The following is a 21,294-nucleotide window of genomic DNA, read 5'->3' as shown; positions in this document are numbered from 1 at the left end:
TTTAGCAAATGTTGTCAGCATTGAGTTAATTTTTCGGATTAATGAATGCAACATTGTGTGAGGCAATTACATTTGTCGGTGTTTACTTGCTTTCACGGGAGGGTTTTTGTCCGCAGTTGCGGATTCACATTTTAATTTGTGGACAGTATGCATTTGAAAATTGTCTGCAAAAATGCAATTGAAAACTTTACAGTCAAAGATAAATAAAATAGGTTATTGAGACAATTTAGTTACATGCAAACGCATTGTTAATTGTTAACAGAATTTCACTTTCGTTTTCGCAAGTTTTTCAGAAAGTCCCCGGGAAATACGTGTTTTTGCATAATGCGCGTATGACGCAGATTCACATTAAACGTTGCTCTGTATCGTATTGCATTCAATCTAAATTTAAATTAATTTGTCTATAAATGGCCTAATTTTATGTTTTAATTGATGTTGTTATAATGTTGGATTATCGGATATATATGCACATTAGAAAAGCGGTATGTATACAGTTAATCGATACACATTTTCTGTTTTCAATTTCACACCCCTGAAAACACCATACACACAATGGGTAAATTTTTCGGATTAATGAATGCGACACCGTGTGAAACAATTACATATGTCGGTGTTTATTTGCACGTTTTTTGCATGAATGCGCGTATGACACAGATTCACATTTTGCTTTTTATGCACCCGGTTGGGTGGCATATAGCAGTTGAACTGTCCGTCAGTCCGTCCGTCCGTCCGTCCGTAAACTTTAACATTGGCCATAACTTTGCAATATTGAAGATAGCAACTTGATATTTGACATGCATGTGTATCTCATGAAGCTGCACATTTTGAGTGGTGAAAGGTCAATGTCAAAGTCATCCTTCAAGGTCAAATGTCAAAAATACAATCAAAGGGAAGTAATAAGCTTTAAAAGGGAGATAATTTCTAAACCTGCCAAATGATATATTAAAATTTTATTCCAAAGCGGTGCAATAGGGGGCATTGTTTTTCAGGTCGGGCTACAAAGACCTCATGAAGATGCCAGTATGACCTGTAAATAAACTCTGATATACACACACGGGCTTTGTGTTTCTGACAAACACATTTCTTGTTTGAGTAAATTTTTCGGATTAATGAATGCGACACTGTGTGAAACAACTATATTTGTCGGTGTTAAATTGCTTTCACGGGAGGGCTTTTGTCCGCCCCCTTTTTTTCATGGGAGGGTTTTTCATGGAAGGGTATTTGTCCGACTCCTATGAAAATGACGGGAGGGTTTTTGTCCGGGAGGGGTATTGTCCGTATTCCGCTGGCCAAAGCGGGCTTTAACTGTAAAGATTACTTCCCATTTAATAAAGATCACCATGAACGACCATATGGAACAATTTGATTTGCTGACTTACTCGTGGCCACGAGTTAGCTAAGTCGGGATCTCGTGATAGCTAAAATTCTCTCCTCTTTTGTTGATGATTACTTCCGTTTGTATAAAGATCACCATGAACGACCATGTGGAACAATTTGATTTGCTAAATAACTCGTGGCTACGAGTGAGCTAAGTCGTGAACTCGAGTGGAGCTTAAAAACAATATACAAAATGAGACATATTTTTGCCCACCTCACCCCCCTTATCTGTTCGATATCATATAAAAACATTTTATTCAAAGTTTGAGCAATACATTATTGTGTTAAGGGGTAGCTCAAGTGCCTCAAAATTTATCAAAATGGTAAAAAGCAACATATTTCACAATGTTTTTGAGTTTCTCTCTGAATTTATTTCTATAACAAAGTTTGTTCTTTCTTCCAACATAACAATAGTGAATTCTTGTTCAGTTTTGAAAAAAAATTATAATCTCAGACTAACAACATCCAGGGAAATCTAGATTTGGTTGCATGGCTGCCCGGACAGAGTTTGCTTCCTGCTATCGGGATACAACCTACGATGGTCTTCAACAACTTGAAGAAGCAATTGCAGCTGAGTTTCATTACATGTTAAAGATCCACTGTACTCCTGAATGAGAGCCACTCGACGCTTAGCTTGGTACTTGACAACTTTAAGGGACTCTACTTCATTGCAGGCCTGCCCGAAATCATCTCTGTCCTGCCACAAGTCTGGATCAACTGCGAAAATTCTGTGTGGAAGTTCGAGCAATCGTATCAGTTTCATTGACTTTGCTGTGACAAAGTCTTCAAAGTTTTTGTCCTTGATTAAAGTCAAATCAACTGTTAGTCGCTTGGAATGATCAAACTCATGGACCTCATCTGGGTGGCACTAAACATCAGTCTCTTTGTAGAAGAACTGACACGACTATCAAAGAAGGCCAAGCCAACACGTTCCTGTGATAAATATCACAAGTGTTTTGAAAACGTTTGTACAGTTGACTTTGCAATAACTGAATGGATTGATGAGTATGCAAGTAGTGACTTCAGAAGCAGCAGGTCACTGTATGGAGCGCATGACGCCAGAGGTAGTCATGTCTTGGAAGACCCTGTTTAAGGTGCTTGTTGGCAAATTCAATGGTGCTTTCTCGCATGTCTTCAACAAGGCCAGCCACATGATCATCTGTCATGCACGGTTCAAACTTATCTGTTCAGTGTCAATGAATCCCCAGTATTCCTGGAACCGTTTGAACAGTGGAACTTCTGGAGAAGCTGTGGCTCCCATACATATTTTGAACACTGCACCAATTATCAGATCCATAATGTAGTGCCTACAAGCCAGCAAAAGGAGCTCCCCTTCAAGCTTCTGCTGAAGAAGGACACGTTCTCCAGCAATTCGACCTGTATTTGAGCTGGTGGTGTCAAATCACATAGCCTAGATCCTGTCCGCTATGTCCCAGTCTTAAATGGCTCCAAAGAAAGCAGAAGCCTGAGCCACACCTATTCCAGATTGAAGCTTGGCAACTGTAAGTAGCTGAGACACGCCTTGTCCTGAAACCAATATAGGGAGACGATCGACCCTCTCCTTCCCAATTAGATCAGGAATCAGTTTCCTACCCCAATTAACAACAAGAGGAGTATTACCCTGAAACTTGGCCTTAACTTTTTCCACTCTTTGGCTTCTGCATTCAACTCTATTTCGGCGAATCGGGTCTCTGTTCAGAGCAAGTTCATCAATGTTTTGCCCCAAGCTTTTTCTGTTTCTGCTACGACATATACAGCCTTGCGGTTAGACACGTTTGTGCTGTCTAGAGCAGCTGCAAGTTCTGGAGTTATGAAGGTGTTTGCCCCCTTTTCCTTTTCAGTGTATGACTTGTTACTAGCTGTGCTAACAAGAAATCCTTCTCTTCTTGTGATACCAATGTTGTGGTCAGAGCATCAGCATGAGCAACATCAAAAAGATCTTCAAGCCTGGAAACAAAAGCCATCTCTCTTGAAAGTTGTGTTGGTGACTTTCTAGCTTTGCTCTTTTTAGAAGTCGCCATTCTTTAAAAGTCTGCTCAAGTTTGGCTTGGCAGTGTTTATTATCCCTCATAGATATTCTTGCTTTATTCCAGAACTGAGCTTTTTTCTTTATGGTGACATCTGACGATGGTCTTATTGTCTCCGTAAGATCAATATGGTGATGAAGAAAGTAACCAAGAGCCATATTCAAGGACGGAAATTTTCTTCCTGCTAACTCAGATATGGAGTCAATAAGGAGATACAATTCAGTCTAAGACCTTGCTTTTGCCACGGATGGCATTTTCAAAGATATCTTCAATCTGAATTTTAAAAATAATGGCATTGGTAAGACCATTTGGACAAAAATTGCAAAATTGTATTTTACTATTCGGATACCTCCCATTTATACACACTAGACAAGACCGTGCCTCACTTCAAATGGCAAATCTGATCATTTATATCTAATAAATTATTTTTAGTTACTGATTAAGTTTGTGGCGTAGAATGTTGTTTCTTTCATAGTAATATTTCTGCTTGAAAGCATTTCAAACAAAAATTAATTTAATTATGTTCTTACCAAAATGTCATAATTGAGGTTGGGCTGGACGCCAGGTTTCACATCACTTGACAAGCACCAACATAACAAAAATCAAGTTTAAAACATTTCATACAGATGAATTAAATAACATGTCACATTAATGATTCAAGCAACTATACTGCAGTAACCACTGAAACACTGTTAGTCAGCATACAAGCCTGGAAAAAAACAAACATCTAGATTATAGGTACTTGGTATTAATCTTTAATGATGGATAGTTGTGATGTGAATATGAAAATGCCAATTTGATTGGCGTTTTAAGAATGGGCTTTTATTTTATTGCAAGCATTAGTATTTAGGCACTTAGCGTACAAAAAAGGTTGTGAAACACTGCAAGTTTAGATTTTTAGATACTTCACAACCATTGAGCTACCTATAAACATTGTTCTATTGTGGCCATATTATAACAGATTTGTTTTTATTCTCCCCGAAAATTTTCGGGGAGCATATATTCGCCAGTTTGAAGTTCCTTCCTTACTTCCTTCCTTACTTCCTTCCTTCCTTCCGTCACACTTTTGTTACGTTTTCTCATAGCGCCTTCAATATTTTACCGATCTCTTACATATTTGGCATGTAGGTACCTTGCATGGACCTCTACCTTTTGATGAGTTTTGAAGTCACTGGGGTCAAGGTCAACGTCTCCGAGGCTAATAATAGATTTTTCGGTCACAATTTTGTTACAGTTTCTCATAGCACATTCAATATTTTTCAAATCTCTAACATATTTGGCATGTAGGTACCTTTCATGGACCTCTACCTTTTGATTCGGTTTGAGTTCACTGGGGGTCAAGGTCACATAGGCTAATAATAGATTTTTCCATCACAATTTTTTTTACAGTTTCTCATAGCAACTTCAATATTTTTCCGATCTCTTTGATATTTAGCATGTAGGTACCTTGCATAGACCTCTACCTTTTGATGAGGTTTGAGGTCACTGGGGTTAAGGTCAAGGTCACCGAGGCTTATAATAGATTTTTCCGTCACAATTTTGTTACAGTTTCTCATAGCACCTTCAATATTTTTCCAATCTCTTACATATTTGGCATGTAGTTACCTTGCATGGATCTCTACCTTTTGATGAGGTTTGAGGTCATTGGGGTCACGGTCAAGGTCACTGAGGCTAATAATAGACTTTTTCCATCACAATGTTGTTACAGTTTCTCATAGCGCCTTCAATATTTTACCGTTCTCTTACATATTTGGCATGTAGGTACCTTGTATGGAACTCTACCTTTTGATGAGGTTTGTGGTCACTGGGGTCAAGTTCAAGGTCACCGATGCTAAAAATAGATTTTTTTCATGTTTTGGCATATAGATACCATGCATGGACCTCTACCTTTTGCTGAGGTTTGAAATCACTGGGGTCAAGGTCACCGAGGCTAAAAACAGATTTATCCATCACAATTGTGTTACAGTTTCTCATAGCGCCTTCAATATTTTACCGATCTCTTACATATTTGGCATGTAGGTACCTTGCATGGACCTCTACCTTTTGATGAGGTTTGAGGTCACTTGGGTCAAGGTCACCGAGGCAAATAATAGATTTTTTAAGGTGGTTATTAACACATAGATTGACAAAGCGCATCATCGGAGAGCATCCATCAGTTTCACTGATATTCTTGTTTCATACATATGAACAAGATAAGAGGATGAGAAGATCCTATTTCAAAAGTTAAAAAATAAGCTCCACGACTGAGCCGAGATAGCTAAAATTCTCTCCTCTTTTGTTTAAATGCACCCTTCCTTTATTATAGGCCCTATAAAGGTGACAAATCCAATTATTATGCATATAAACTGGTCAAATTTTTACCGGATTTCAGTTACTCTTGCATAAGAAATGCTAATAACACAGCTTAAGTGCAACGTTGTCAAAAATTATGGAAGATATACCCGTTTCATAATTGGAGGAAATGTTTACAACTTTGCAACTAACGTGATGTGTAGCCCCAAAGCGGTGACGTATCCTAAAAATAGCCGAAAGAACAATCAATTTTAATTCTATTTTAAACAACTTTTTACCTGCAGAAAGTAACTTATTAGATCACTACAAACGTTTTAACCATTTAGAAGAGACCAACTTTGTGAGTGATACCGGAAAACGTTGAAAATCAACGATATATTTTTGGTGACCTGAGTCACTTTCACTTTCACTTTCCCGAGTAAACAGCGATGTAAATAAACTGATTGTTTGTAAACAAGATTGACTTGGAGGACACTGTATTTAGAGCTCAAAACAAGTTGTATTGCTCATATTTTTATGGTAATGTCCAATAGCATATATATATATATATATATATTGTTTTTTGATAACCTTCATAAATAAAATATGGAAAAAATATTTAAAAATCGGTAAATAATAATGGATCTTCACCTTTATAGAGCCTTTAACTGCACCGCTCTTTTTTTAATTGAACTCCTCTTTTATTTTGTTTTGGACTCCTCTTTGTTCTATCTCGTGGCCACGACATAGCTCACTCGTGGCCACGAGTTAGTGAGTCGTGGCCTCGAGTTTCTAAGTCAATGCCATGAGATAGAAAAAGAGGAGTGCAATTTAAAAAAGGAGTATATGTCACCTCTTTGCTTCCGTATTTATTGGAGTAAATAGCGGCTTGTTTGTTGTTTTTACGGTCTTGTCGCATATACTTTTATCGGTTTGTGGAGCGGACGTTAAATATTTCTCAGTTGGATTTAATTTTAAGTGTTGTTGTTCAAAATTTAATCTCATACCCAGTTATCTACACACTCCTCGGTTAAGCATGCGCCCTTCAACTCAGCCATTTCATTGACACGATCATAACATGATTTTAATTTGAGGAGCGAAGTTCTTCCACACTTCTAAAGCAATCGACTTAAACATTGAAAAATTTAATCACTGTGATGTTTACATGTACAAGACTCGGGTGTTCCCCTTTTGAACCTAGCCATTTTAATAAAGAATGCATTAAAAGCTTCACGCATGTATAGGTCACTTCTTCCACGTGCCGGAAACGATTTATTTAACACATGAAATATATAATTACCATGGAGTATACATGTCGAGATCGACAAACTTCTCACTTGTCCTGATAACTCATAAATGTGTGGTTCAAAATAGTGTAAAGTGTTCATGTTGTTATCTGGTTCGCTTTAGGTTTTCGGTCATTTTTACCCATAACTTTTTTTTCGCATGACTTTCGTTGATAACGCATGCAATAATCTTACTGGGTGTGTATGTATGACACAAGGCCCATTTAACAGTGTTATTGGCCGTACTAGACGCCGAAAAAGTAAATATCAATCATCTGGAATATCGCGTAATTGATAGGCAAAGAAGCCACTTTGGTGTTAGCCTGTCTAGGTTTTACTACTAAAGTAAAATAGTTTTCGAAAGTTGGTTTCATTTCCATCGTTACATATGGATAGACTCTCCATGAACATAACGCATTCAAAATACTAAATAACAGTTGTTATACATATATTTATATATATATAGAGAGAGAGAGAGAGAGAGAGAGAGAGAGAGAGAGAGAGAGAGAGAGAGAGAGAGAGAGAGAGAGAGAGAGAGAGAGAGAGAGAGAGAGAGAGAGAGAGAGAGAAAGAGAGAGAGAGAGGGGGAGATTTGTTTAGAAAAAATCTCTATCAACGTAACATTTATATTGCATATTATTTAAACTGTAGTACTTTGTACTTTGAATGCTTTATGTTCATGGAGATGATATATATATATATATATATATATATATATATATATATATATATATACGAATGATAATATTTCATGCGTACTGTGTTATATTTGCACAAGCATAACTACAATTATCGTTTATATTTTACTACATTAGCTTGAACTAGTGTGTGTTGTTTGTTTAGTTGATGTAATGTTAGGAATGATTTATGCAGGACTCGGAAACATTTCACAGCATTTTATCTGTGTTGCCCTTTTTTACCCTACTTTAAAAACTACACTTATTGTCGGGTGTTGCCTTATGCTACATTAATAATAGATAGAATAGGACAGGATAACGCACTGTATCAATGCAAATGCAAATTTGTAAGTTAGCCTTGCACTGAGGTATGCTAAAGTAAATGCATGTATAAGATGAGTAAATTAAAGTCGATCAGGCCATCTGTATTCGCAATGTTTTCATGCCAATCTGTCCTTTCGGACACCTTCAATGCATCAAATTCCAAACAACGTTAATTTTATAAAATGTCAGACAAATTCGCTAAACGGAATAAAACCGAGTATTTGCTTATATATGACTATATATGACTACTTGGATTTACGCAATCTTTCGGCCATTTCAACAAACAGTCGATCGGCAGCTCATCATTAAAGATAAAATACCTTAGTATAGTCGGTATCACCTCGCTGGATTAACCCATTGCTCAGTATGACATCATCTAAATGGCGTGATACCACTCAGGACTGAATTTTGAAATATGTATTTAAGTGTTTTGAAGTTTATTCTCCGTTGTCATAGCACAGAAATGGGATTTAAGAAGGAGGAACGACGCCGTATCTCTAACAACTCACAGGCTCAAGTTTAAGAACAACGGGTGGAACATACAATTCATTAATTCAACCATGGCAAGGATTAGTTTTGCTATGTGTGCAATGCTGGCGGTCATCCAAGGTGAGTTGTTATTATATGAGTAGCGTTCCGGTAATACTCGATTTGATGTAGGTGCGTAACGTGCAGTCTCATATGCTGTCCGGACAAGCTTATCATGGACGACAATTTCCGCTATTTAAAAAATGTTTCGTTGATAGAGATTTTTTCTAAACAAATATCCAGTAACGGCGGAAATTATCGTCCCTGTTAGCCTTTCGGACTGCATAGGCTTATCTGGGACGACACTTTAGGTGCATCCAATCGGCCCAGTTACACAGAAAAAGTCTAATAATATTTTGATTAGCAGATGTTCTATTGATTTATTATGAATTGCCAAAATAATAGTGCTGCTTAGTTAATTTATTTGTAAACTTATGCAATAAAATATATTTTAATTATTAAAGGGACCGTCAACCACGAATGACAAAAAAGAAAAGTACTAAAATACCGTGTGTTTTTTTAATTATTAGTTTATATTGATTCAATATCGCGACTGGTATATTACATTACTTGAAAAAAAAACGTTGTAAAGTTTTTATATTTTCATATATTCGGTGAGAAAAGTTTACTGGGTATGTGTTCCAGATATCTATAAATAACTCAAGTAGATTGATCATCATCGTCACGTGGTAAACCCAGGAATGCAAATTGTGCATACGTTGTGAATTGTATATATTTTTTATATAAATGATCAATCTACTTGCGTTATTTAAAGTGTGTTTATCGTTATGTCACCTATTTTTGCGATGTACTATTGATTTTACATCGCGAAATTTTATTACAAAATATACTGAAAATATGAGCTTTTTTTCAAGTAATGTAAAATACCAGTCGTTATATTTAATCAATATATACTAATAATTGTAAAAAATACGGTATTTTGTAACTTTTCTTTTATCGTCATTCGTGGTTGAAGTCTTTTTATCGACATGCACAATAAAACATTATGCCGAACAATGCAAACTGAATATTAATATATTCACACATAATTTTATTGTTCGATTGCATTGTCATATATATTTAACAAAAATACTCTTTTTTGTTGAAAACTGTGTAATCTTTCATAATCGCTAAAATATAATGTTAATATATATTGCCAGTTGCGAGAACAGCTAATGTTACCTGCTACAATTGTAACAGCTCAACCGACCCTAGTTGTAAGGACCCCTTCACCGCAACTAATACCACAACATGTTCCGACGCATGCGTGAAAGCCAAACTCGGAAGCGGTAAGAACTTACAGGCTCCCTTACTGGGGATATTGTTTCAATTGTCAATTAATCCTTTGTCGGTCTAGATAAGCGGTTACACTGCACATTTTGGCGTAAAAGAGACTAAGAGATTTAATATTATATAAAACAAAAAAGCAAAAATGACATGAAAAAGGCACGGTGAACTCTTTCATAAATATCCTCATTTTAAGTGACTTCATTGATTGCACTTTTTTATTTTCAAGAACCTATTCAGAATATTTTCAATGAGGTATGTTCTGTATTAAAAATGATATCTTAATACCAGGTTACTCCATATAAAACACTTTGGGAGTGTCAGTATTATTGTTCAGAAAATGCTCTTAGGGAGAAACATTCACGGTTTCACGCCTATTTCTATTCATTTTACACATATGCCGCCAGCGTGTACCAAGCAATGGGAGACAACTGGAGGTTAATTATGGCAAGCGGTTCGACGCATAATCCCAAGAAACTAGGTTTCTCATGAAATGAAATCCCAAGAAACCAGGTTTCTCACGAGAACCTAGGTTCTCATGAGAACCTAGGTTCTCATGGGAACCAAGGTTTATAAAATCCCAAGAAACCAGGTTTCTCATGAGAACCTAGGTTTTCATGAGAACCTAGGTTATGATTTGAAAAGCTTGGTTTACGCTTGAGAATCTAGGTTCTCATGAGGAACTAGGTTTTTCTTGAGGACCTAGGTTCTCATAGACACATAGAACTTAGGTTCTCATGAGAACCTAGGTTCTCATTCTGAGAACTTAAGTTCTCGTTTGGTATCCTAGGTTTTCACAAGAACCTAGGTTCTCATTTGAAAACCTAGGTTCTCATTAGAACCTAGGTTCTCATTCTGAGAACCTAGGTTCTCATGAAAAACCTAGTTTCTTGGGATTATGCGTCGAACCGCTTGCCATAAACCATTATTTTCGATATTAATTGAAAGTTGTACTCCTATATGCGATATTGAACACGTAATTCTTACAGTAAAATACGATAGAAGCATATATATGAATACTTGTAATAGCTAGTGTGAAACAATGTCCTGAAATGTGGATTCTTGTGTTGTTTTTTTTTCCAAAAAGATGCAACTTGTGATTGTTTCAAATAACTAAATCAAATTATTCTGATGTTCTCTTTACCTTATAATCAATCAAAAGTATAGATATGTGTTAAATGAATACTTTGTCGAGTTATCAAAGCACGATGTTTTAATAAAGACTTTAAAATTTGCCATATGATGCTTTTCTGGCTGAGAACAAAAAAAGCACTGTAAGAGTGGTAGAACGCGCAATTGTATGAATAGACGCTAGGAATTGGTGAAACAGACGCGACATTAAGCATAAATTGTTGTGTTTGAAAAGTCCACATTGGACCATATAAGATTACACTGCAGCTGAGGAAAATATATACGAAGTTCTTCACTCGTTTGAATACTGCAATGACATTAATTTTTAATAAGAACCACGCTCTTGTCTTATTTTTCAGTTGTAACCAGAGGTTGCTCCGGCAGCGGATCGGGCGATCGCTGTTTTACTCTATTGGGTGCAGGCACATGTATTTGTTCAAAAGACCTCTGCAACATTGCCAGTCAGGTCACCGTTACCATGGGGACAATGATAATCGTCTCAACGTTTTTTCTCGTGAGCAAAATGATTTAATGTGGTTTATGTTCTAACTGTGATATGACTTACATTAAATATCGTTGTTTTCAATTGTAGTGTAAGCATATCGTTGTTTTCAATTGTAGTGTAAGCCTATAATACTTTTGTTCATTGAGTTATCATGAATATATGACGTGAACAAATAAACTTGGGAAGTGTTACAGTGTTAAATGAGTTGTGTTCGTCAGTAATATCACTATATTCGCAATCTATAAGAAAGGCCACTAGTTATTGTTAATACTATGTCGAGAAACTGTTTCGGGACTATCACCTCATTACACCAAATTATATCAAATTGGCTGTTATGATAGTCCGCTAGTTCGCTTATCTTTCTATTTCTCGTGTTAAAAAATCCATCGCAACATTTAAAAGAAAACTAACGACCATTTGTCTAAATATTTGTTTGCAGTTTTGATTATCGTCTTTCAAACTAATGAGCGACGAAATAGTTGAATTTTTTCCATTGATTGCTTATCAGAGGATAACAATGATATGAGTCTGTCACTGGGAAAACTGGGATCCATGCTTTTGTTTCGTCCTAGATAAGCATGATGCATAGGCTAATCAGCGACGACATTTTCCCCTTTAGTGGATTTTATTCGTTAACATTTATTAACCTCTTAACGCAAATCAAGTTTAGGCGAGGCACTGAATCTACGTAATATTGGTTTGCACGCTGTCGAAATGTCCATCTTCAAACATACATCTAATTGAATTACGTATATATATCCACTCAAGAGTGGGCGATGCATTCTTACTTGCCCGGAGTTACCGAAGGGGATTTCAAACCTTTCACTTATAATCACAAACTACTTATGAAATTCACGGGTTTTTATAGACTGTGCTTATACTAGAATAGGTAGTCTGTTCCATTTCTTATCGGATTAAATACAAACAAGATACAAGACTTTTCCTTTATTTATAGACTGTTTATGTAAATCTCCCCGTTGATAATTAAGTAGTAATAGTATGATGTTTTCTTTTCATTGAATTATAATAGTAGTCTGAAGTACAATAAATGATGACCAAGAAAAGCTTGAAATGCGATCGAGTATTTGATTATTTGTCATGTAAGTTTTGGATTTATTAATTACAATGTTCGCCTATCAAAGTATGCGGGAATGTATCACAATCCATGATTGCGTTAATATTTTCTATTTCCTATTTTCTTAGTTGATCCGAGTAAATTCCATTTGTAGTAGGAGTCCCTAAACGTTGAGGTGATTAAATACAGTACAAAAAAACACAAATGGATCAATGTTGTTATCATATTGAAGTAGGCAAACTCCTTGACCGTTGGTAAAGTCGTTAATCGGGAAAATCAGCATAAAATTGCATCAGTTGAATCATTAGTACCCTTACACATTTCTGGGCTAGTACTGTATTTTTGCAACATACCAGGATGTTATCGCTATGCACTTGCTCATGGTAAAAAACTGACAGAAAGTTGTTCTGATAGTCCGGTCTTAACTAACAGAGCCTTTGTAATTTGTCATAGTGTGATGGTAACTGCACTTATTTACTTATTGCTGGTGCTGTTTAACCGCCCAGTTTGTATCTATTCGGCGTATTTATTTATATATGTTTCTTTAAAACATTATTTGCTTTTGGATCTACAATCATTAGACAACCGTCTTGTGTTCAGTATATGAACAAGCTATATGCTATGTAAAACAGTTCAGTGCTGATTTACCGATCGTCATTTGAGGGAATCCCGACAATCCGAATATCAGTTTAGTTCATTTTATATTCGAGACTGTGGAACATTTGTGCTTACAACTGGACTCGTTAATTCGAAAATTATTTTGAAAAGGTCAGTGAACGGACGGACTCGTATGACTTGAAGGAAAGAGCAAACACAATAGTGTTGACTGAAATGAGCATTTATTATTAAATGCCATCAAGTTGATAAAAAAGAACATATTCTTTCCAGACTGGTATAATAAGTGGTAACACACGCCCAAATGCAATAAAGTAGATACAAATAGAACAGATTCTGTCCAGAATGGCATATTGGGAGGTAAACACACGCCCTCAGGTTTTCGAAACAGACTTGTTTATACTTAAGCACATGTGGTTAGCGTGTGGCTATGATAATATTAAGTAAAACATAATTTTGAGAGAAAAATATTCAAATCATAACGAAAATTCACTACCAAATATATATGTTATACAATGTATTCTACTCAAAATGACCCGAAGACAGAGAGAATCGCTTTGAACAGCCGTAACTTTATCAATTGTATCAACTTTATCACATTAACTCGGTCTTATCCACTGCAGAAATGAACTTCCATCTGGAAATGTACATATCTTGTAATATGTTTGCAAATGTTGGGTGAAATTTTAAGAAATAACCAGATACACAACTCGCGCGACCTACTCGTCGTGGAAAGTGCAGCTATAGTAAAAATTCACCCCAACTTTCGTGCATAGAATTCGTAAATTTGTACCGATATCAATACCAGCGTTTGTATTTTGGTCACTAACATATTCATATTTAATGCCCTCTTCACAGTTTGATTGTTAAAATATTTAAGTTTATAAAATATTTCTCCCCGCAATTGAATTGGTTGATATTCTTAGGATTTGCACGTGACCCATAGGCATTTAGACGCATCACTTGTGTTACAAAACAAACGATACAAGGGTGCAGAATCAACGTTGTTTCCCGGGTTTTATACACGGGCTGGACAGAATGTAAGCACACCGTTAAAACTTTATTTTTGCAAAACTCTTTGGTGCATAAAAGACATTTTTTTCTTGCAGTGTGTGCCGATGTCTTAAGGTATAAGAATAAATCCTTGAATACGTATGAAATCGTTGACAAAATTTCGCGTTGCGTGACGCATAAGTTCCGTGTACAATGAATGCAGTAGATAACGAATTTTTGAACAAGAACACAGGCTTATTAAATAAAGTTATTTTTACGATTAATTTCACATTGCCATAAGCAGCATAAAAATCTGTCTTTTATGCATTAGTTGAAATTCTTAAGGAAAATAATTGTTAAAAATTATTTGAAATAAAGCACCACTTGCCGTCGTAAACACATCCATTAAAGTTAAAAGGGGGAACCCCACAAAGTCACGTGATCTTGCACCCTGGATACACAAGTATGTATGTAACGCATTTAAACTCGCGCCATGAGTACTTCCGTAACATGTATAAAAGGCGTTAAAATGTCAACTTAAATCATCGTTAACATCATCATAATTGTTTATAAGTAGTTTACAATTATTGAACATATCACAAGAAAATTCTTTCACAATGTTTCATCGAAACGAAAGCTCGCTGACCACAGGCGGTTAGCGTGTGGCTATGATATTAATTAGTGAAAACATCATTTTCAATGATAAATAATCATCTTGTAACGAAAAATTAACTTTTCTGGAAAAAAAAATTGTCACTTTCAAATATATATATATAACAAGGTATGCAACTCAAAATCATCCGAAAACGGGGTGCATCGCTTTGAACAGCCATATCTTCATCAATTGTGCAGCGATCTTCACGATCTCGGTCTTATTCAACGCAGAAATGAATTGCCTTTCTGGAAATGTATATGTATTGCAATATTTTTACAAATGCTGGGTCAACTTTTAAAAAAATAACACAATACACAACTCGCATGACCCATTTGACACTGATCCGGCAGTATTTAAGACTGAAATCTTCACGGAGTAAAGGGCATCTTCCCTGCAAAGTTCATGTACCTCGATACCATAATTCAATAAAACGTATGAAAAAAACATTATAACCGTGCTTGTCGTTACATTATGCATCAAAACTAACTCTCCAGCGCCGTTTGAAACCTTTGTTTACATACATTTCAACTAACTGACATTTTAAACACACGAGTGATTTCATTGGTCCAATGCAAAGGTGTGTCTTTACAACTGGAGATTTCATTCATAAATACTGCCTGATCATTGTAAACTGGGTCAAGTGAATTGTGTATCGTGTTATTTCTTAAAATTTGACCCAGCATGTGTAGAAATATAACAAGATATATACATTTCCAGAAAGGAAATTTATTTCTGCGTTGAAAAAGACCGGGTTCATGAAAATCGCTGCAAAATTGATGAAGTAATGGCTGTTTAAAGCGATGCACACCGTTTTCAGGTGATTTTGAGTTGCATACCTTGTTATATATATATTTGATAGTGATTTTTTTTCAGAAAAGTTAATTTTTCGTTATTATATGATTATTTATCATTCAAAATGATGTTTTCACTAATTAATATCATAGCCACGCGCTAACCACCTGTGTCGCTGACAAGTTTATAATTTGTTACCAAATCGGCCTAAATTCATTCATATGGTTTAGACCTGGATGCATAATTTTAACTTTACATTAACTCCAAATATCCCCTTAATACATGGTTCCGGAAGTATACTCGGCGCATGCGTTCAAGTCGGTCACGGTCATCCAGTCAGTAAATTCCGTTACGATTAGAAATGGCGATGGAGCTTTTCTTCTCCCCTTTACAACATTAGATACGGATTACAATCAAATGCGTATGATCAAACCGACAAGCACACAAGGATCAATTAAGGCGTAAATAAGCGCGCGACCCTAATTTGTTTGTGAGGACCCTGATCTTTGTTTTAGAATTTCAGCTTATGTTTTCGCTTATTTCGATACATTCGATAAAATTGACACAATTAACATTTATAGAAAGATGTTATGGTACTTGATAAATGGGGTTGTTTTAAAGCCATGCGTAAAATAATATAAATATAGGTTATTAACTCATGATTGATTGTATATTAATACGTGTAATATTCTGTTAAACGTTCTTAGCTTTTGTTTAACTGTCGCATAGTCGTCCGGAACGATAGTGACACCCGTGCAAATCTAGATTTATGATTGTATGTTTGAATATCTCATTCAAGCGTTAAGTGATACAGGGAACTGTTAACGAATTATTGTATGACCCGTGAATTCTTTTAAACCTCGAATAATATTATGACACAGTTAAAAAATAATAATTAGAACAAGGTAACAGAAACATTATTAATACTATTTTGTTTCGCTTTAGGGAATTTTCGCAATTGGTGACTCGACTGAACCTTAATTTTGGCGATGTTCGTGAAAAAAAATGTTCGCCTTATGCTTCAGACAATTTATATTTTGTTGCCTTCATGTTAAAATAGTTCTTGTGGACGAGTTTCTTCAAGTTCAATATCATAGTCGATAAAGTCGCAATAGCGTAATAGGTATGGTGACTGCCTAGCGACCGGTTGGTCAAAGGTACGATCCCCGCGGTGGAATCGTCCTAAAGATCTCCCTCGATACCAAGTACTGGTTCTACCCAGGAAACAGACTCGAGAGCAGTAAAATACGCATGGGCTTTCGATGAAATCTTCTTTAAATTCATAGGTTTAAGCTTAACTTTAGTCAATACAACAACATTACGACAAGCACATACTACCGGGTATTTTATTTCAGGTTAAAAAGTTTAAAACACATGTTTTTCAACATTATATAATACAATAAAATATTGTCACAGCTCATAAGAAATTTTAAGATTCAGAAAATAAAAGTGTATTAGTGATCGGACAATTACATTTGATCGATTTATAGTTTATGTTGAATTTCACAAATTACGGTTATTTTAATTATTTGACCGATCAGTTTTTATAATACGTTCTAAAGTAGCGTAGCAAAAATTCCCATCAAGATCATCGTCAGGGAAACGGTCACGTGGTAGGCAGCGTTGCAGAGGTCCGATGAGCAGATGCACGTGGTAGTCTTGATGCCAAGAACTTCGATGTCAGTGCAACCGTCTGAGCCGATTCCGCATGCTCTTGTTACCACTGAAGCGGAGTAAAAATATAAAAGCAGTTGGAAAAAATTATATATAAATTTGATTCTAATTAAATAATTATTGTGTGGTCTGTGCTAATTAGCATAAGAAAGGAAAGCATAAACGGAAGAAAAATTACTAACACACGATTCGAAGCGTAACATGCGCTTTAAAGTTTTATTAATTTTCTTCAAATAAAAATTGTTAAAACATATACAAAACACAACAGTTTCGTTAATGAGATATAATCAGCTGAAATAGCAAGCGCCCGGACAGCGAAAAATGTGGTTAACGCGAATATGTTTGATCGATAACACATTACTACAGATTCGGACACTACCGCCACTTACAATCGTTAACTTCGACTTTGGAACAAGCGGTGCAGCCAACAGAGCTTGTGGCAATGCCGTCAGATTTGAAGGTGTCTGCGCAGTTCCCGTCTGTTACGCTCGTGCAAGCGTAGCAGTTCAGGGCATCCGTTCCGACTGCTGTAAATACAAATGAAATATAAATTGATGTGAGCAAAGTGTCGTCCGAGATAAGCCTCTGTCGTCCGCACAGGCCAATCAGAGACGATGCTTCTCGCTGTACTCGTATTTTTCGCTTCAATTGAAACTCTTCTTAGCAAAAATCTAGTCTAGGCGGGAAGTGTCGTCCCTGATTAGCTTGTGTGGACTGCATAGGCTAATCTGGGACAACACTTAACGCACATTAATTAGGCCCCTTTTTTGCTAGAGCGTGGCTCAACTGCATGTGTAAACAAAGTATAACCTCAGCTGCATCGGCTGGATAGAAACTTATAACAGCATGTTGCCAATTGTTAATGGGAAGAATTGTGACGATTTAGCCTGTGTTTATATGAGCCGCGTCGTGCCAAATTGTTTCTTATCTTATATGTCGCCGGAGTATCTCAAGACCAGCCTGTGCACTTCCGCAATCTGGTCAGGATTAACCCTATTCGCTAATGAGACCACGGCGCTTTGCGTTACTTTATAGCGGACTAGGTTACTGCTGACCAGAACGCGCGACGGTATATGGCGTAGAACCAATTTCTGCACGACGCGAATAATATGTCAATATCAGGTGGTTGACGATTCCATTCATTTAACTTTGAGTCATTGGACCCAGCTTTTGAAAAAAAGAAAGGCGACGTAAGATTTGATTGTGCCGTTGTCAAAGCGGCAGGCCTTAATTGACCAGTAAAGGGACGTTTTCGAAAATCAGCCAAATGATAATTTTCACACAAAAAACTCGATCGATTCCAACACTAATGTTTTGAATAACAGTATATTCAAATGCGCGAAATAATACTACGGACTAAAAAAAATATTCGTTGAAAGATAATAATCAATTACAACAGTTTAATTTATAAAACGCGTGTAGAGGACTTTCCCGATGATTTAGAAAATATATATTTTTGCTATCTTAAGTGTTTAAAAAAAGTCTGATGATGAAAAGTGTGTGCGCGAAAGATATTTTGCCAAAGATAATGAGTTCGCATCTCCGGAAAGGTATTTTTCTCTTGCTTTTATAATTAATTATGTTGAAAACACATTAATATAAATAAAGTAAAGAGGTGTGTGCGTGTATTTTTTGCATTTTTTGAAATACGAAAATCTGTGAACAAGTCCATTTCAGCCATTCTGAAAACGTAAACTTCATTGTAAAAGACCTACAATGACTTTGTAGAATAATGGCATGTCTGTTTTAAGAGATTGGCCCTCGAATGCGTTGTTTTATATCAGATGTCGATTTGTCAATTGATTAGATCGTTGTTCTTGCTGTCAACAAGTCATAACAGACTTAAAGATTAAAGAGATCCATACTTGCTATAAAGATATTATATGAGCCTAGCTTATAGGAGTTAAATGCATGTACAGAAGTGTCTCTCACAGGCTAAGCTGGGACGACACTTCCGCCCAAACAGGAACTTCACTTTAACAAAAATACCCTTTAATAATCTGAGACGACGCTTTACGCAATACTCTGGGACGGTACTTAACGCAATACTCTGGGACGACACTTAACGCGCATGCATTTAGTCCCGTGTTCCCAGAGTAGGCCGTATATAGAGAAGATTCAGAGAGGTTACTCATTATATTAATTACTGTGAAAATAGCCATTGTTTCCTTGTAAGGTTTTCAAGAACATTCAAAGCGGTTGTAAGCCACTTGCCTAAGAAGGTTAAAATAATAATATTGCTAATTACTGTATAGGTGTTACTGTAGAAAATTCCTTTCATTCACCACAATAATAACATTACACAATACAAAACTAAGTGCGTTAAACACACGAAAAAGTTATTTATAAGAAAACTAGAACATACATTATATTAAAACAAGTCAAATAAGCTTATGATAAAGAAAGAATTACAAATATTATTTCATTCATGTGATATCATCAATTGAAATCGATAACATAACAAAGCCACCGCAACGCTTTTCATCGATAAGTTGGTGGAAAAGTGTATAATAATATTGAAGTGACTAAATGATATATTTATATTTATAACTTTTTAAGTTTAACTTGCCGTACAGTCGCGAGTTCGACTTTTCCCACATCGGTCAAGGTTTTAAATCACTGTGAAAGCATTCCTAAGGCTTGTGAAACATTTTCCCATAGAAAAACAAGTAATTCTAAATTCTGCAATTAATATTTGTCAGCAAATACATTAAATGATTCTTGTTTAATACGGACATTTGTAAACAAGTCCCTTAAAAACGGTAAATGATTGTAAATCACTCACCAATGCACACCACCAAGACAGCGAGAATCACAACTAGCTTTGCTATGACGATTTCCGATTCGCAAGTTTTAAGTCATCCACAAACGAGTTCGGCTAGAGCACTATGCGGACCCTGTACAAAGGCTTTCTTTTATAAGAGCCCATGTAACCACGGACAACGAAAGAACAAGAAAGAATTTTCTTGTGATATGTTCAATAATTGAAAACTAATCATAAACAATTATGATAATGTTATCGATGATTTAAGTTGACAATTTAACGCCCTTTATCAAGGTGCCTGTACCACGTGACCTTTTTGGCTATGTGTGGGACAATCGGATGTCAACATACCATCGCTTCAGGTACGTTTCTGATAATGTCTTCATTAATTCAAAACCATTTTAAAAAAAACAAAGACGAGAGCCCGGTCATTGTCAAAATACACAACTGTATAAAGTTTGCGCAAAATTAGTTAAGTATTTTTTTTCCAAAAAGTGCAACCGCGTGTTTGAAAACACACAAAGTGAAATGCTATGTGTGGTATATTTGTTATTAAATCAACAAAAACGTTCATTATAATATTGTTGACAGTTTATTAAATAGGGCGGACATTGTAATTCTTCATAGAGAAGCTACATACATTGTATGTTTGCGCATATACATCTGATTTGGAGTCTGTGTATAAAAATGCAATAATGCGATGTGTGGGACACATTTTTGAAACGCTATGTGTGGTATGCAAGAATTTTCCCGTTAGTTCTGCATTTAATCTGAACACAGTTTTGTAAGAATCTAAAACAGACACTTCAGTCTGTACTGCAAATATATCAAATTGACCAAATGTTACATGATGGAATACTAAAGTAACTGTGTAATGTTTCAACAATTTATGTTTAATTGAACATAAATTTTAAATACAATACACTGCGTAATTGTTATCCAACCAATGGTCTTTTTTAACAAACACGTTATGTTGAACTACAATATTTTCTTCTTTTTTTTGACTTATTGTCTTTGAATAAATATCGTGATTGATATTTCTGCCTGATAATTAAATTCAGTCCTTTTTTTATAAATGAATGACAAAGAAAGACAAGACAAGACAAATATTTATTCAGACTTGCACAGTGTACATCGTCTAAACACTAGATATGTCACATACTATTATGTCACAGAGATAAACATAATAATAATATAAACATAAGGAGCATCGTATACGTTTAAGAAAAGTTACAGAGATAAACATAGTAGTAACAATAACATAAGCAGCATCGTTTACGGTTACGAAAATGCAGAGTAATATATGGAGGATT

At 35.7% G+C, this 21,294-nt stretch overlaps 1 protein-coding gene across 2 annotated transcripts; it reads left to right on the top strand.

Moving 5' to 3' along the window:
* Positions 1 to 347: 347 nt before the first annotated feature.
* LOC127856601 (protein quiver-like) lies at positions 348 to 11,604 on the top strand. 2 transcript variants are annotated; one of them, XR_008038140.1, is made up of 4 exons: positions 348 to 482; positions 8,424 to 8,571; positions 9,651 to 9,779; positions 11,268 to 11,604. XR_008038140.1 is itself a non-coding variant. In XM_052392911.1 (3 exons), the coding sequence occupies exons 1-3, from the start codon at positions 8,523 to 8,525 to the stop codon at positions 11,438 to 11,440; spliced, it is 351 nt and encodes a 116-aa protein (XP_052248871.1). In that variant the 5' UTR covers positions 8,334 to 8,522; the 3' UTR covers positions 11,441 to 11,604. The 2 variants fall into 2 exon arrangements, 1 of the variants encoding a protein (XP_052248871.1); XM_052392911.1 differs by lacking the exon at positions 348 to 482 and having other exon boundaries at positions 8,334 to 8,571.
* Positions 11,605 to 21,294: the final 9,690 nt, after the last annotated feature.

Source organism: Dreissena polymorpha, chromosome 1 (genome assembly GCF_020536995.1).
Source record: "Dreissena polymorpha isolate Duluth1 chromosome 1, UMN_Dpol_1.0, whole genome shotgun sequence".
Taxonomy (NCBI): domain Eukaryota; kingdom Metazoa; phylum Mollusca; class Bivalvia; order Myida; family Dreissenidae; genus Dreissena; species Dreissena polymorpha.
The sequence above is the reverse complement of the archived record's forward strand: the minus strand, read 5'-3'. Positions and strand labels throughout refer to the sequence as shown.